Source organism: Saccharomyces cerevisiae, chromosome IV (genome assembly GCF_000146045.2).
Source record: "Saccharomyces cerevisiae S288C chromosome IV, complete sequence".
Lineage (NCBI taxonomy): Eukaryota > Fungi > Ascomycota > Saccharomycetes > Saccharomycetales > Saccharomycetaceae > Saccharomyces > Saccharomyces cerevisiae.
Window position 1 is genome coordinate 574,074 of NC_001136.10, and position 15,399 is coordinate 589,472.

The window sequence follows — 15,399 nt, forward strand, 5'->3', positions numbered from 1 at the left end:
TTTGTAGCGACAATTTTCTGTTAGCTAATTGCAGTAAGCAAAACAAATTTGTGAATACTTGATTAATATTCTGTGAAAGATTTTTTAATTATGAGTACCAATAAGTTCGTTGTACGAATAACGAATGCGCTCTTCAAGTCATCACTGGCTAGCAACAGTCCACCTGTTTACCCTAAGAGGATTAGGCATTTCGAGATTTTACCCAACGAAAAATGGGTTATATGGGGACCTGGAAAGGGCAAGTTCTTGGATGTACTGAATAACAAGTATATTTGTGAGCCCCCATTATCTTTGAGGTTTGGATTTTTGAAGGAAAGTTCGAACATCCTGCCGAGGATAGAGCAAGTGGCCTTCAAAGGGGTTATGCCAACGGCTCATTTAAGTGCTAGATATGAATACTTCAAAGATGACTACGATCAAACCTGCAAACAGTTTATATTTGATAAGGCAAGCGGATCAAATGCTGTTTCATATAAAGTTGAGACGAACAATCGGCAAATAAACATGGAGCTGTACAATGCATTAGTTGAAAATTTAAACCTCTCCAGTTTACAGGATAGGTGGGTAATGGGATTGAGTAATGGACAAATGAGGAGAGCAAGGTTAGCTCGTAGTATACTCAAGGAACCGGATCTACTACTTATTGACGACCCATTTTTAGGGTTGGATCCAGCCGCAATAGCAACCATTTCACAATTTTTAGCCAAATATGATAGTATAGAAGTCAGTGGCGGATGTCCAATCGTCATTGGTTTGAGGTATCAAGATACCATTCCAGCATGGTGTACTCATATATGTTGCGTTGATGAGAAAAACGGTATATTGTTTGAAGGCCCAATCGAAAAACTTCAAAGTAAAATGGATGAAACCAGATCAAGGGCACTAAAAGAACTAGAGCAGCTCAAAAAAGCGTCTAATTCCAAAGAGGACATTTCCATTAACGATTTGATTTGTATACATCCTATGTATGGCAAGAAAGAGCACGAAATTATCAAAATGCCTCATCTTATAGAATTAGACGGGTTGAGCGTTTCATACAAAGGCGAAGCTGTTTTGGAAAATCTGCACTGGAAAGTTCAGCCGGGTTCGAAATGGCATATAAGAGGTGACAATGGGTCAGGTAAGTCGACCTTATTATCTTTGCTTACGGCGGAACATCCCCAATCGTGGAATTCGAGGGTGATAGATAATGGCGTCCCACGAAGAACAGGTAAAACAAACTACTTTGACCTAAACAGCAAAATAGGTATGTCATCACCCGAATTACACGCAATTTTTTTGAAGAATGCTGGAGGAAGGCTAAACATTCGGGAAAGTGTTGCAACTGGCTATCATGAGGCGTCCTCCAACAATTACCTACCCATATGGAAGCGCTTGGACAAAAATAGCCAAGAAATAGTGAATATGTATCTGAAATATTTTGGCCTGGACAAAGACGCCGATAGTGTTTTATTTGAACAGTTGTCCGTAAGTGACCAGAAACTAGTCCTTTTTGTCAGGTCTTTAATTAAGATGCCGCAAATATTGATTCTCGATGAGGCATTTTCTGGAATGGAGGTAGAACCTATGATGCGTTGTCATGAATTTTTAGAGGAGTGGCCTGGAACAGTCCTTGTAGTGGCACACGTTGCCGAAGAGACACCAAAATGTGCCCATTACTTAAGGCTCATATCTCCTGGAGAGTATGAAATAGGCGATATGGAAAATTAAAGTTTTCTGTTGTGTGGCAGCAAGAGACAGAACCTCGATAATTTGACATACGTATATAATAGTACATGTACATAAAAAGCTACGCAAATATCGTATATCTGTTATACTACAAAACAATTACTTCTATATCATAGCCAGTTAGCGGGAACGACTTCAGCTAAATGGACTATCCATGCTTTAGGCAGAGGCGAAGCGCGGTGATTGGGTGTAACATCATCTCCTTTTCTCTACGACAAATTCCCAAAAAAAAAATTTATGCTATGTTAATACCTGCACAATTCAACCGTGCTGAAACGTAAAATTAAGGTGATTATACGGATAGTATACGATATTATCAATCTCATAAGAAAAATCTCTTTTGAATTTAACGGAGGGATTATTCATTAGAAAGCGTTCTTACCATTCACTAGGAGCGAATCCGTGGAAGGTGTTTTAACGTTGCCACGAAAAACAGCTCTACATCGAAATAAAAGACAACAATCAGTGCCCGTAAGTTTCATTACTATTTTCTATTATTATCTGCAACTTTTTATTAGTTAGGTTTTTTTTGTTTGTTTGTTTGTTTTCAATTGATTAATTTACAAGACAAAGAACCTTATATTTCGTGTTTTTCATTCTAAAGGAAAAAAAGCATAAAGAAGATTCCACACACTTTATTGTGATAGTTTTCAAAGTAAAAAGTAATAGATTATGAGTACTCCTGCAAACTATACCCGTGTGCCCCTGTGCGAACCAGAGGAGCTGCCAGACGACATACAAAAAGAAAATGAATATGGTACACTAGATTCTCCGGGGCATTTGTATCAAGTCAAGTCACGTCATGGGAAGCCACTACCTGAGCCCGTTGTCGACACCCCTCCTTATTACATTTCTTTGTTAACATATCTAAATTATTTGATTCTGATTATATTAGGTCATGTTCACGACTTCTTAGGTATGACCTTCCAAAAAAACAAACATCTGGATCTTTTAGAGCATGATGGGTTAGCACCTTGGTTTTCAAATTTCGAGAGTTTTTATGTCAGGAGAATTAAAATGAGAATTGATGATTGCTTTTCTAGACCAACTACTGGTGTTCCTGGTAGATTTATTCGTTGTATTGATAGAATTTCTCATAATATAAATGAGTATTTTACCTACTCAGGCGCAGTGTATCCATGCATGAACTTATCATCATATAACTATTTAGGCTTCGCACAAAGTAAGGGTCAATGTACCGATGCCGCCTTGGAATCTGTCGATAAATATTCTATTCAATCTGGTGGTCCAAGAGCTCAAATCGGTACCACAGATTTGCACATTAAAGCAGAGAAATTAGTTGCTAGATTTATCGGTAAGGAGGATGCCCTCGTTTTTTCGATGGGTTATGGTACAAATGCAAACTTGTTCAACGCTTTCCTCGATAAAAAGTGTTTAGTTATCTCTGACGAATTGAACCACACCTCTATTAGAACAGGTGTTAGGCTTTCTGGTGCTGCTGTGCGAACTTTCAAGCATGGTGATATGGTGGGTTTAGAAAAGCTTATCAGAGAACAGATAGTACTTGGTCAACCAAAAACAAATCGTCCATGGAAGAAAATTTTAATTTGCGCAGAAGGGTTGTTTTCCATGGAAGGTACTTTGTGTAACTTGCCAAAATTGGTTGAATTGAAGAAGAAATATAAATGTTACTTGTTTATCGATGAAGCCCATTCTATAGGCGCTATGGGCCCAACTGGTCGCGGTGTTTGTGAAATATTTGGCGTTGATCCCAAGGACGTCGACATTCTAATGGGTACTTTCACTAAGTCGTTTGGTGCTGCTGGTGGTTACATTGCTGCTGATCAATGGATTATCGATAGACTGAGGTTGGATTTAACCACTGTGAGTTATAGTGAGTCAATGCCGGCTCCTGTTTTAGCTCAAACTATTTCCTCATTACAAACCATTAGTGGTGAAATATGTCCCGGACAAGGTACTGAAAGATTGCAACGTATAGCCTTTAATTCCCGTTATCTACGTTTAGCTTTGCAAAGGTTAGGATTTATTGTCTACGGTGTGGCTGACTCACCAGTTATTCCCTTACTACTGTATTGTCCCTCAAAGATGCCCGCATTTTCGAGAATGATGTTACAAAGACGGATTGCTGTTGTTGTTGTTGCTTATCCTGCTACTCCGCTGATCGAATCAAGAGTAAGATTCTGTATGTCTGCATCTTTAACAAAGGAAGATATCGATTATTTACTGCGTCATGTTAGTGAAGTTGGTGACAAATTGAATTTGAAATCAAATTCCGGCAAATCCAGTTACGACGGTAAACGTCAAAGATGGGACATCGAGGAAGTTATCAGGAGAACACCTGAAGATTGTAAGGACGACAAGTATTTTGTTAATTGAATTTTACCTAATTGCTAGTTAGGTGAAAAATTACAAAATTTCTGGAAGACGTTGGAAACACGCAACGTCTTTTTGACATAAACTTAAAACTGCCAAAAGTCAAACAAAAATTGCAAAAAAAGTAAAAAAAGTTACGAAAAAAAAAACATTTAAAAGAAAGAAGAAGTTAAAAGTGCACGCAATATGTTCCAGGATATGAAATGAAATACCTTTTGTTTCACCTTTTAAATAATTTAATGTTATATATACAACTTTATCGTATCATATTCGCAATTACATTATACAAGAATGAGTTTTTTTTTTTCGCGGACAAAAGAAGAACATGTCAACGCCAACCCCCTAGGTGATTTTGTTAGACAAAAGCGAATTAGGATCAGGGTCTGTTAAACTTTAAATGGATTATCAATTCTTTTGTTCACTGATTTTGAATTTATCAGCTACCATTGATTTAAACCCATTATTTAGTTTTGCAATTGCGTCCTCAAAGCATCGAGCAAACAATCATGTCGAACCTCTACAAAATTGGAACTGAAACTAGAAATAAAATCAAGAAGTTTCGTACATCTACAGCAAGAACCGACTCCATAAAAGCTTTATCAATAAAGATCGAACCAAAACCGTCCTATGAGATAATTGTCGATGAAGACGAACAAGAAGAGCTAGACGAAATTGAAGATTTGAGCGAATTAGCCGAGATCCTACCTGATAACTCACCTAGATTTGTACTAACTGCATATCCAACAACAACAAAAGATGGGTTCAAACAGACTCCCTTAGTTCTAGTATATTGGAAGCCAATGACGGTCGTTTCACAGGAATGGAAGATGCTTTATGCCGGCGCATTAGAAATGATCAGAGAGGAGTGCGGTACTTTTAAATTGATAGAGGTTTCTTCAGGTTTGGAGGATGACTCAGACGTTGAAGAATTGAGGGAGCAATTAGAAAATTGTTAGTATAGTCTATCTTAAACACTAAACTACCTCCTATAATCATGTAGTGTACTTTAAACATTTTTTTATCTTCATAGCAATAATATAAGCCTTTTACCACCCATAAACCATAAAGTAGACCCAAACATTTTTAAAAAAATTTTACGTTATAATTTTTTCTTTGTCGTTTTTTCTGAGCGCGCAAAGTAGCGGTGAAATTTTGATACGAATGAGATTTCCACTTCTGTACAGATGGAAATTTATGTTGGCCGACATATATCACAGTCGTGATTGAATTAACAATTTCTTTCTCATTAATATTTATTCTAAACGGTTAACCACTAAATCAATCAACAACAATCAGTCAAAATGGGTCGTATGCACAGTGCCGTATGTTTATTAACACCATAGCGAGATATTAATGCAAAAGTTGCATTGAATAGTTCGCTAAATCAGATGACACTCTAATGTGGAATTCAAAAGTGGATTTCTAATATAATTTGTCTCTGTCGGATCACAATTCTATTACAAGTTCCGGTGTGTACACAGGTATAGTTTATACTGGAGAGTAGTTTCTACTCGCTGTACATTAGCTGGGTGATTCCAATTTCTTTTACAAATATGTTGCATTAGTTTAACAGGTTATACTATCTGCCGTTTCTCAGTATAATTTACGCCGGAAAATTACTGATGGCTAGCCGCCTTTATGAATTAGTTTTCACAAAGCTCATAACATAACACGTTAACCTATCGGAGGAGAACCAAGATTGAAGAATCACCCGGAATAGTTATACTTTAATGGAATTGTATGGTCTGAACGAGGAAATATGTCATGATACACTTTTCTTCAAGCCATATGAATCTTCATGTTACTAACATTCGATAAATTTTTTGGAATATCCAATTCCACTAAATATTACTTTAAACAGGGTAAAGGTATTTCTTCTTCTGCTATTCCATACTCTAGAAATGCTCCAGCTTGGTTCAAGTTGTCCTCTGAATCTGTCATTGAACAAATTGTCAAGTACGCGAGAAAGGGTTTGACTCCATCTCAAATTGGTGTCTTGTTGAGAGATGCTCACGGTGTTACCCAAGCTCGTGTTATCACTGGTAACAAGATCATGAGAATCTTGAAGTCCAATGGTTTGGCTCCAGAAATCCCAGAAGATTTGTACTACTTGATTAAGAAGGCTGTCTCTGTTAGAAAGCACTTGGAAAGAAACAGAAAGGACAAAGACGCTAAGTTCAGATTGATTTTGATCGAATCTAGAATTCACAGATTGGCCAGATACTACAGAACTGTTGCTGTCTTACCACCAAACTGGAAGTACGAATCCGCCACTGCCTCCGCTTTGGTCAACTAGAGTGTTTAAATCATTTATTTCATTATTTTATATGTATATTTTGTATAACTAAAATTGATTTTTTAAACATCTCTTTATAAACGATAAGTTGCATTTTATTTTATTTCACTATTGCTAATTTTTGTGTCCGTTTCTAACTTCAAAGCTGCTCCCAGCCTTTCCTAAGGTTTTCAGTTACCAAGTCTGCCTGAGAAAGCAACAGATTAACACTTTTGTAATGAACAAGTAGAAAATATGGCTCAAAATTTTGGAAAGATTCCTTCTCACAAGTCTTACGTATTGAGCTTATATCGGACCGTTCTCAGAAACATTCCAAAGTGTTGCCACTCATATGCGTTTCAATATGAAATAAAAAAAACACTTTCAATACAATTGTTCAAACACAAGCATGACAAGTCAAGTTGGAGTGTTTATACTTTACTCAATGAATTCAGTTTGTTGAACAATTGCCTTTTGGAAGGTAAATTACAAGAAATCAAAAACTTAATGAAGCCATTAAAAAAGATGAAAAAACAACTGAAAACAACGAAAATCCTCAACTCTTTGACTTCATTAGGGGATGTAAAGACCAACGACCCAGAAGAAGTAAGAAGATTTCATGTTCTAAGTGCTTACATTAAGCGAAAACAAGATTTGGGCCTTTTACCTGCATACATACCAAAAACGTATCAGCACAAACTCCTATTACCATTAGCATTGAACGAACATGCGTGCCTGAAACTATTTCATATTCAGCAAAAATTGAAAAATGGCCCACCTTCTGCTGGGCTGTCATATACAAAAGAAGGAAGGAATCAAATATGGTTTGTTCGGTCACCAATTAACAAGGGCAGACAACAATCGAAAAAGCTGGGAATATTGATACGAAAAGAAAGGAAGGATTCTCAGAAAAATATCGATAATCTCAATTTTTGCGAAATTAATGCTGCTTGGGCATTACATGAGGCCATTTGGGAGGAATATCTAGAGTCGAAAAAGATTATTAAAGTAAACTTACCGAAATACTTGGAATACGCTGCAAATATCCCAAAGTCTACTAAATGTAATCCTTCGAGTCAATATCAGAAAGTTAAAGAATGGGTAGATCCCGTGAGAGAAATAATGTTCGAATTACATTCCAAAAGTTTTCAAAGAGTGGAGTACTTTAACAAATATAAGGAAAAGCTTTTAAAGAACGGTGGCCAACTAGCATATTTTGATAAAAAGTCAAAAGAAATGTACGCCAAACGGTTGACACTATTCAGAAAAATGAGCAAAGAAACATTACCATATGTGACACTCTTTATAGAAGGGAGGGACTTGCCAAGTGTTTTGGCGAAATACGGTTTTTAAGTGCAAAAGTTGCGTGAATCAGAAAGTTTAATAGAAAATTTACTGGTTACTTCCATTTCTATGTAAATAGTCACTCGTATGACCGCGATAAGGATCCTGATGAAGACGATTTAATTATACTTCCTATTCTATACAGGTTTCCTCATCAGTAGTCAACTGTCCAAAGTACACATCCAATGGTAAAGGCTCATTCTTGTAGGTATCATCAAACTCAAGATCCTTGAAACTCGTTATCAGCGATTTGACGGTATCTATAGGTACCTCACTTCCAACTAATTCTTCTAAAAGGCTTACCGAGTACATATCATCAAACTCTAGATTAATGTAACTAGTTAAATGCACGCCTCGCCTTTCATGCAGAGGCGTTTGTGATAACTGTCTCATTAAATACAACGAACATTTACTGTGATAATTATTACAATACATTGAGTGGATAAAGAAGCCATCAGATGAATTTTCTGCCGCACTCTTATAGCATAGCGGGTACCCACATATTTTCTTTCCCCTTCTTGCATTAATAACATCCATATAAGACATCGGTGAAAGTAGCCGTGCTAAGTATTTTAATGTCTGCTCATTTTCGCAAAATGATTCTGTGAGCATTGAAACTATGGCAGATTCAATCATTCGGGCTTCCACTATAGATAATTGCTCATGTAATTGGTGTGATCCTAAAATTACTTTTTGAATGAACGTAGTGGTTATTATCTGCATTATGGCTTGCGTTGCTCCTGTCCTTCTAGTATAAAAATAAACCTATCACTTTTCTTAAATATGCTGCAATTTTTCCAGAATGCCTCCTTGCTGTTGATAAATGGCTTCCAATCTTCGCCAATACTAGAATGTGACCGGCTCGTCTCTTTTGTAAAGTCGATGTAATTTTCGTTGGACTTTTCAATGGCATTTGATATTGAAAAAAATGATTATCAATGCTGGAGGGCCCGGCTAAGACTTAACCCTGAAGCTTCTGTCTTTACAAAATATTATATGAATTTATCCCTGAATTTTACATACTATGAAATTTTAGTTTTGGCAAAGAATTTGACACGCTACTTACTCTTGCAACTTTTTCAGACGCATTAGCATCATCAACACGCAACTCATCTTTTGATTCTGTGGCTGTCCTTGCAATATATCGCACGGTAATCCAGGGAACTTTATCCTTTATATCCAGATCGTCAACTTCGATTTCAGAGTTAAAGTTTTCAATGAAATTTCTTTCATGAATATTGATGCTGGAATTATACACCAAAAACTCATTTAGTATGGATACCGTACTCCAATATGAAAACTTTCTCATACATGCTACTACGAGAGATATTATCAATTCACCATTCGTACAGTGCATATAACAGGGGTAATGCCCTTTATCAATCAGAAATTTAACGCATCGTACTACAACATCGTATTCAATAGGAACTGTTTTCTTTTTCCTTTTAATCTTGGGTTTGGTCTTGTCTGCCTTTCTTTCACTTTGACATTTTATATGAATTGTCTTAATGTTATTTTCTTCACAAAACTTTACCATTAGAGGATCAGTGCTCAAAGGTTCTGGTGTCAAAGATAATATGTATTTCAATCTAAGGGTTCTCAGGAATGGGAGATTGATTTCTCGTGGGTAAGATCCTCTATATAAATTTGGCTGTACAGTCGAAAATTGTAACGGAGTCACTAGTGTCATTTTGATACATATAGCTTATTCTAGATGTGTGAACTGGGTATTCATAGCAATTGTGAACCCATAGTTTATATTGGTACTCCTTTCCTTCTTAACAGAGTCTCTTTTTTTCTTTCGCATTTTTTTTGGCCTTACATCAAATAGCGGTGATTAATGATAAAAAGCACTTAGCAGAAGTCATGCAACAAAAAAAGAACACAACATAAGGGTACAGCTAGTGAGCTCCATTGCTTCGACGTTTTAGGATAAAATGGAATTCTTTTATGAAGAACAAGTAGCTTGTATCGAAGATGATAAAATAAGCAACTCTCATACCAAGGAAACTGGATCAACAGAAAACACTGAAAATAACGAACTTCAGAGCCGAGATGACAAAACAAATGAGGCCTTCCAAAAGTTAGAAGAGGAAGTCAATAAACGATATGAAAAGACTACAAGTGCATTCAAAAAGTTAGTAATCGAGAAAGATGACGGAATTGAAATTAACTTGCCAATTAGCAATGAAACTACAGAGACTGCACAAAAGTATTTGAAGAAACTAGACGAGAATATTCACAGCGTGGAAAGTCTAGCCCAGTCATATTGGAGCAAAATGAAAACTAAGAATTTTTGGTCTGGCTTCAGTAGCTTCGATAATGCTGCAGAAAATGACTCTAATGACAAGGATGAGAATTCGAAAGAAAATGAAATTGCTGTGGGTGGAAATAGAACAGAAGCCGAACTAAGGACATTATCTAAAGATAAATCGGTTTATTTAGACAATAAAATGGATTTGCAACTGGACCCGTTTGACGTGGATGAAAAAACTGAGGAGATATGTTCTATTTTACAGGGCGACAAAGATATCTCCAAATTAATGAACGACATCGTACCCCATAAAATCAGCTATAAAGATTTCTGGCACATCTATTTCTTACAAAGAAACAAAATTCTAGATAAAGAAAGTAAAAGGAAAGAAATATTGTCCAAAAAGGAAAAGGAAACGGAGGAAAAAGAAGTTGAGTGGGATGACGAAGAAGAAGAAGAAGATGATGACAAAGTAGAAGCAGTAGCTGACAACAAATCTAAAGGGGAGACGAAAGTTGCTGTGTCTCAAGAGGGATTGAAAGATGTTAGTGACCATGTTGGCCTCGCCAACAAGGATGAGAGCAAGGACGACGACGACGATGATGACTGGGAATGAGTGATTTTTTTCATATAAAAGATATATGTAATGCTATAAATATTTACATACTTTTCATGACGTATTATGGTAGAAAGGAAAATCATCAATCCAAGAGATGCACAGGAGGAAGACAAAATCTGGGCGTGATCTCATCTTTACACCTTCTAAAAAAAAGTTCGTTTGTTACCGTTAAAATAAATCATTTGTATTTAGGGTTTTTTACTTTGACCTTAGATGGAAATAATGATATGCCATGTTGAACGGGAAAAAAAGTGTATAGACAACGGTTTTCAGTTATTTATTCAAATGAATCAAACACCGTAGACGCGGTGATAAAACAAAACGTATGCATTAGAGTTAATTGCATCGGCTTTGTTTTTGACAGGTTTATATTTGGTATCATCAAAATATAGCCATCCCTTCTTTAATCCCTTTTTCACATAGGCTGTATAATGACCACCATACAAAGTACCAAAGTGGCATGCTACACCATATAATTCATACTTAAAAGGTGGTATTTGTCCCCTTATTGGTAGTTCATCGTCATTAACACCTGGAGGAAAAACCCCGTCAAAATCATTGGCCCAAAATGGAGTCAAGTCCAACAAAAAAGGGTATATGACGAAGTCATTATTTTTGTTTAATAAATTATCAAATCTCTTTAAATGGACTATCAGATTCCTCGGTAATCTCGTTATTGTCAATTGTTTCGTGGAGGGCTGCCTTTTTTCACAATGTGGGCACAACCATTGCTCATCCACTTCCAAGTTCTCACATTTGGTGAACTCTCTGAAACAATCTTCAATGGTAATATTATTTCGGGAATTTTTTTTAGGAATAGGGATTGACAGCACCGTAAAAGGTTGGTATGTTGTCGAGGTATGACTACAGACTTTACATTTTAGTCGTGAGGCGTATTGTCCCTGAAATAAGTCGACAATAACACTGAAATCAGTAGTCAAGAATCGTTCCCACTCAATTGACGAGGCAATTCGCAAAGACAGTTTTTCTCTTCTCGCCTCAGCTTCTTGAGAAAGCTCCTTCAAAGGTGGGTTTGAACCGCATTGGTTCAAGTCTTCATGAAGACCATCTAGAAGGAATTGGCAAAACTCTTGGCAGTCCTGTTGGGATGCAGTCTTAAATAATGAGTTAACAGATCCACATGCCAATTTAAATTTTATCGGTGATATGGAAATTTTCTTTGAACCATCAACCTGTTCCTTATACATCATATGAACCAACCTTGCAAAATATTTTGCCAGAATACCTTTCGATCCCAACTTACTATTAATATTGATGTGTTTAGCATATGAATCGTCCAAAAAGATTTGGGTTAATTCGTGTGTACCTAAGATACACTGAATGATACAGTTCATGTAACACGAATTTCCTAGATTTTCCAAACCAACCGCGAAATCAAGGTCATAATTATGAGAAGAAGTTGGTGTAACATCTGTATGATCTAAAGAGTCATTATTAGACAAGGATAGACACGAAGGTTGAATGGTAGAGGTGGCAGAACTGTGTCCATTGGAGTTCATATTAAGGTTCATACTAATTGTTTGCGGGAAGCGTTGTAACTTCGGTGTGGCAGTTCTTGATGGAGAAGTGATGGCCTTCGTGTTGATAGGAGCTATGTGAGCAAAAGAGTTGTGATTCAACTGTTCTCTTTGATTTGTCATAAAATCTGTCTCACTGTTTTTCCAAAGATGTGGCGTTTCCGGATAATTGATTGGCAATGAATTGCCCTTAACTGGGTCAGGCGAATGTAGAGGTAAAGGCGATGGTGAACTAGATATGGACAACGAAGATATAGAATATAAGTTTGAATTTGAATTCTTCGGATTAGGAGACGTATAATTTGAGAATAATTTTTTGAAACTTGAAGATCTTTTTAGCACATGATCATTGTCTGATTGCTGTTGTTGCTGTTGTTGAAGATGATTTAATGGAGTAGGCGCAACTAGCATTTCTTTCATAGAGTCGTCCATTGAATGTCTTATACTGGGAGACATCTTAGGTAAATGTTGTAAACTTAGGCCAGAAGTGTTACCATTAATATAAACACTATCATCTTTAATATTGTTATTTGATGGAAAAGATGATGATACTTGCCTCCCATAATTTGACTTAAGCCAACCTGGAAAACCAGATTCCAGAATGAAAATTTTGGTAAAGTCATCGGATATTGGTTTTTCAAAGGAATGATTCACCAGAATGTCCAACAGGACAGACTGCTGTTTAACATTGTATTCGTTTGCGTCTGTATAGAGAATGATAAACTTGAAAAGATTTCTACTTTGAAACATTTTAATCTCACTATTAGGAGAAGTAATTAATGATTTTTTCTCCAAATCATGATCTGAATATGACATTTTAAAAGAAATAGGCTCCAGGCATATAATATTTTTTGTATCAATATGTGACTTGTTGAATTCCAACCTTGATCGTATATCTATCAGTAGTATCTCCATTTGGGAGGAAGCAGAATTTGCTGATGAACTTATTAGGGAGTTTAATTGATTGGAAGTGATATAGGAACCCGTTCTCATCAGGTTACATTCTTCTTGCTCATGGTTCAATTTTGTTTGTTTTATGGAAGACTTAATGAAACTTTTTATTTTTGCAATGTTTTCATCTTTTAATAAGGTTTCCAGCAAAGTGTTGTAAATGTTCATGAGTTGAAATTCATTATTGTTGTTATTACCGTTGCCCTCATCACTCGTGCTCTTATGTAATTTAATCTTGGCGAATTCACTTAAATGAGGAATATTGGTTGTTACAATAATGTGAATTACCTTGTAGTAAACATAATTTAATTGAATAATCATTACGGAATTTGAACTAATCATTGCACCCTTATTTTTGCACGATATAATATTTTTGATATCTTTCGAGTTCTTCTTGTAAATAGATAAAATATCGATGCATTTATCTAGAAGACTGCTCAAATCTTGATCTTTTGCCTTACCAGTTATGATGAATTCGTTAATTTTAGCCTCTGCAATAGCGGTTAGTTGTGCTATCGTAAGGTACTTCGACCGGTGACGAATACACTCATCCCTTATGGTACTAATAATATTCTGCTCCATAACTTAAGCATGTATCAAATAGTAAAAAAAACTTTGGAAGCGTGCACACTCAGTCTTAAATCTGCCCTATACTACCGAAGATAAATACATGAACTACACGTATCATATAACATCATATCCTTTTTTTTTTTTTTTTTTTTTTTTCTAGGCTTTTACTAATACAAGGGCCTTAGCCATTCGCTAAACGTAATGAACGATATTGAAGCAAATGAAGTAAAACAATGTGGAAAGCAAATAAATAATGGTTATAGTTTTGCACTTATATAGATATCAATAAATGATATGATATGACTAAATACGATAGGACCAGGGGGGAAGGAATATAGATATGTGTATGACAGAAACTACATGCATATACGAGTTTGTACCAAGTGCTTCTTAATAAACACCGTCATCTGGCCTGTTTTGTTCGATTCTAGCGTCATCTCCCTTTTTTTTCAAATCTTCCATTCCAGGTTGCTTATAATCTGGATTCTTGCCGTGTTCCAAAGTGTCCAACCTCTTCTTGTTGCTATCAAACAAACCCTGTTCTTTTTTCTCAGCTTCATCTTGATTGTTCTTTAGGTGAGGAAAGGCGGCCCTAGTGACGATTGAGAAAGACGCCCTTGGCGATTTACGCATCAATTGTCTTGGAGTGCGCAAAAAAGTGGTTCTCAACATTATCAAATATATTCCTGTGTATTATATATGTGATACTGCGGTCTGGCTTCAACTGCTGTTGGAGTATTGTAGGAACAAGTATTCAAGGCCAAAAAAAACTAAGAGCCAACTCAAAGGCCATATCTACCTAATCAAATCTTGGGACCTTTATATACTTATGTGCTTTTACGGTTCCCTTAGATTCTGTACAGGAAGAAGGGGTTGATACAGGAACAAACCCTTTACAGTAAAGGTATCCTTAAAAAAAAAGGAAGGTAGTACGTATATCTCTCCAAGAACTGAAAAGAACCCAATCACCGGAATTAAGCAGTGATATCTCAGTACGGTCAAGGATGTAGGGTAGCACCAGTAGTAATGATTTTAATTATACTTGGCAATTTTAAAATATACAAAAATTATATGTAGTATTTATAATTAGACATTTGTAAAGTGCGTTAAACTAATGATCTAGTTGTCGTATTCTTCCTTAATTAGTTCTCTCTCCATATCGATCCATTTCTGTTCTGCGAAGTTTTTGTCCTTAGCAACATTGGTGTTCTCAGCAATGATCTTGAAACCAACTCTTTCATAAAATGGTATCAATGGCTCGTGAGCAATAAGGACAATTTTGTTACCAATTTCCTGATTACTCAATTTCTGAATGTAGTCAGTTAAAAGTAAAGTAGCCAGGTTTTTTTTCTGGTATTCTGGCTTGATTACTACAGAGTGAATACCAATATGATTACTCGATTCCACTTGTAATTTGCCCATGCTTTCGATAGTAATGTATTCATGAGGTATCTTAGTACCCATAATATGACCAATTAGTGTCTCCTTTTTAACTTCTTTGCCCTCGATCTCTCTGATGAAAAGACCTGAACATAGCTCTGGACAATTGATCAAACGAAAGCTGATAATTTCTTCTGAAGCTCTTTCGTTTGGTGGGAAACCTTGGCTTTCCAAGTTCAAAATCTGCTTTAAATCTTCAATGATTAAGGGTCTAATATACATATGAAGCGGTAGCGTGCTACTTGAGGAGGCCATTTTAACTTTTTATTTAATCGTAATGTATTGGTGTTATTTTTTCTCCGAGAAAAGTATTCTGATGTCCAAT

General features: G+C 36.1%; 11 protein-coding genes across 11 annotated transcripts; 6 read left to right on the forward strand and 5 right to left on the reverse strand.

The window, feature by feature from the left end:
• Positions 1-90: 90 nt before the first annotated feature.
• Positions 91-1,710, forward strand: YDR061W (uncharacterized protein; the record flags this gene model as incomplete). The annotated part of the gene is made up of 1 exon (NM_001180369.3): positions 91-1,710. The coding sequence occupies one exon, from the start codon at positions 91-93 to the stop codon at positions 1,708-1,710; it is 1,620 nt and encodes a 539-aa protein (NP_010346.3).
• A 690-nt stretch (positions 1,711-2,400) lies between these two features.
• Positions 2,401-4,086, forward strand: LCB2 (serine C-palmitoyltransferase LCB2; the record flags this gene model as incomplete). Its single annotated transcript, NM_001180370.1, has 1 exon — positions 2,401-4,086. One exon carries the CDS (start codon positions 2,401-2,403, stop codon positions 4,084-4,086), a length of 1,686 nt encoding a protein of 561 aa, NP_010347.1.
• A 503-nt stretch (positions 4,087-4,589) lies between these two features.
• On the forward strand, positions 4,590-5,039 carry AIM7 (Aim7p; the record flags this gene model as incomplete). Its single annotated transcript, NM_001180371.1, has 1 exon — positions 4,590-5,039. The coding sequence occupies one exon, from the start codon at positions 4,590-4,592 to the stop codon at positions 5,037-5,039; it is 450 nt and encodes a 149-aa protein (NP_010348.1).
• A 345-nt stretch (positions 5,040-5,384) lies between these two features.
• RPS13 (40S ribosomal protein uS15 RPS13) lies at positions 5,385-6,379 on the forward strand (the record flags this gene model as incomplete). The annotated part of the gene is made up of 2 exons (NM_001180372.3): positions 5,385-5,405; positions 5,945-6,379. 2 exons carry the CDS (start codon positions 5,385-5,387, stop codon positions 6,377-6,379), a joined length of 456 nt encoding a protein of 151 aa, NP_010349.3.
• A 234-nt stretch (positions 6,380-6,613) lies between these two features.
• On the forward strand, positions 6,614-7,711 carry RRG1 (Rrg1p; the record flags this gene model as incomplete). Its single annotated transcript, NM_001180373.3, has 1 exon — positions 6,614-7,711. The coding sequence occupies one exon, from the start codon at positions 6,614-6,616 to the stop codon at positions 7,709-7,711; it is 1,098 nt and encodes a 365-aa protein (NP_010350.3).
• Positions 7,712-7,834: 123 nt separating this feature from the next.
• Positions 7,835-8,425, reverse strand: RTR2 (putative protein-serine/threonine phosphatase; the record flags this gene model as incomplete). The annotated part of the gene is made up of 1 exon (NM_001180374.1): positions 7,835-8,425. One exon carries the CDS (start codon positions 8,423-8,425, stop codon positions 7,835-7,837), a length of 591 nt encoding a protein of 196 aa, NP_010351.1.
• Positions 8,426-8,717: 292 nt separating this feature from the next.
• OCA6 (protein-tyrosine-phosphatase) lies at positions 8,718-9,392 on the reverse strand (the record flags this gene model as incomplete). The annotated part of the gene is made up of 1 exon (NM_001180375.1): positions 8,718-9,392. One exon carries the CDS (start codon positions 9,390-9,392, stop codon positions 8,718-8,720), a length of 675 nt encoding a protein of 224 aa, NP_010352.1.
• A 247-nt stretch (positions 9,393-9,639) lies between these two features.
• On the forward strand, positions 9,640-10,572 carry DOS2 (Dos2p; the record flags this gene model as incomplete). The annotated part of the gene is made up of 1 exon (NM_001180376.3): positions 9,640-10,572. The coding sequence occupies one exon, from the start codon at positions 9,640-9,642 to the stop codon at positions 10,570-10,572; it is 933 nt and encodes a 310-aa protein (NP_010353.3).
• Positions 10,573-10,865: 293 nt separating this feature from the next.
• DOA4 (ubiquitin-specific protease DOA4) lies at positions 10,866-13,646 on the reverse strand (the record flags this gene model as incomplete). Its single annotated transcript, NM_001180377.3, has 1 exon — positions 10,866-13,646. One exon carries the CDS (start codon positions 13,644-13,646, stop codon positions 10,866-10,868), a length of 2,781 nt encoding a protein of 926 aa, NP_010354.3.
• A 378-nt stretch (positions 13,647-14,024) lies between these two features.
• On the reverse strand, positions 14,025-14,306 carry FMP16 (Fmp16p; the record flags this gene model as incomplete). The annotated part of the gene is made up of 1 exon (NM_001180378.1): positions 14,025-14,306. One exon carries the CDS (start codon positions 14,304-14,306, stop codon positions 14,025-14,027), a length of 282 nt encoding a protein of 93 aa, NP_010355.1.
• A 447-nt stretch (positions 14,307-14,753) lies between these two features.
• PAA1 (polyamine acetyltransferase) lies at positions 14,754-15,329 on the reverse strand (the record flags this gene model as incomplete). Its single annotated transcript, NM_001180379.1, has 1 exon — positions 14,754-15,329. One exon carries the CDS (start codon positions 15,327-15,329, stop codon positions 14,754-14,756), a length of 576 nt encoding a protein of 191 aa, NP_010356.1.
• Positions 15,330-15,399: the final 70 nt, after the last annotated feature.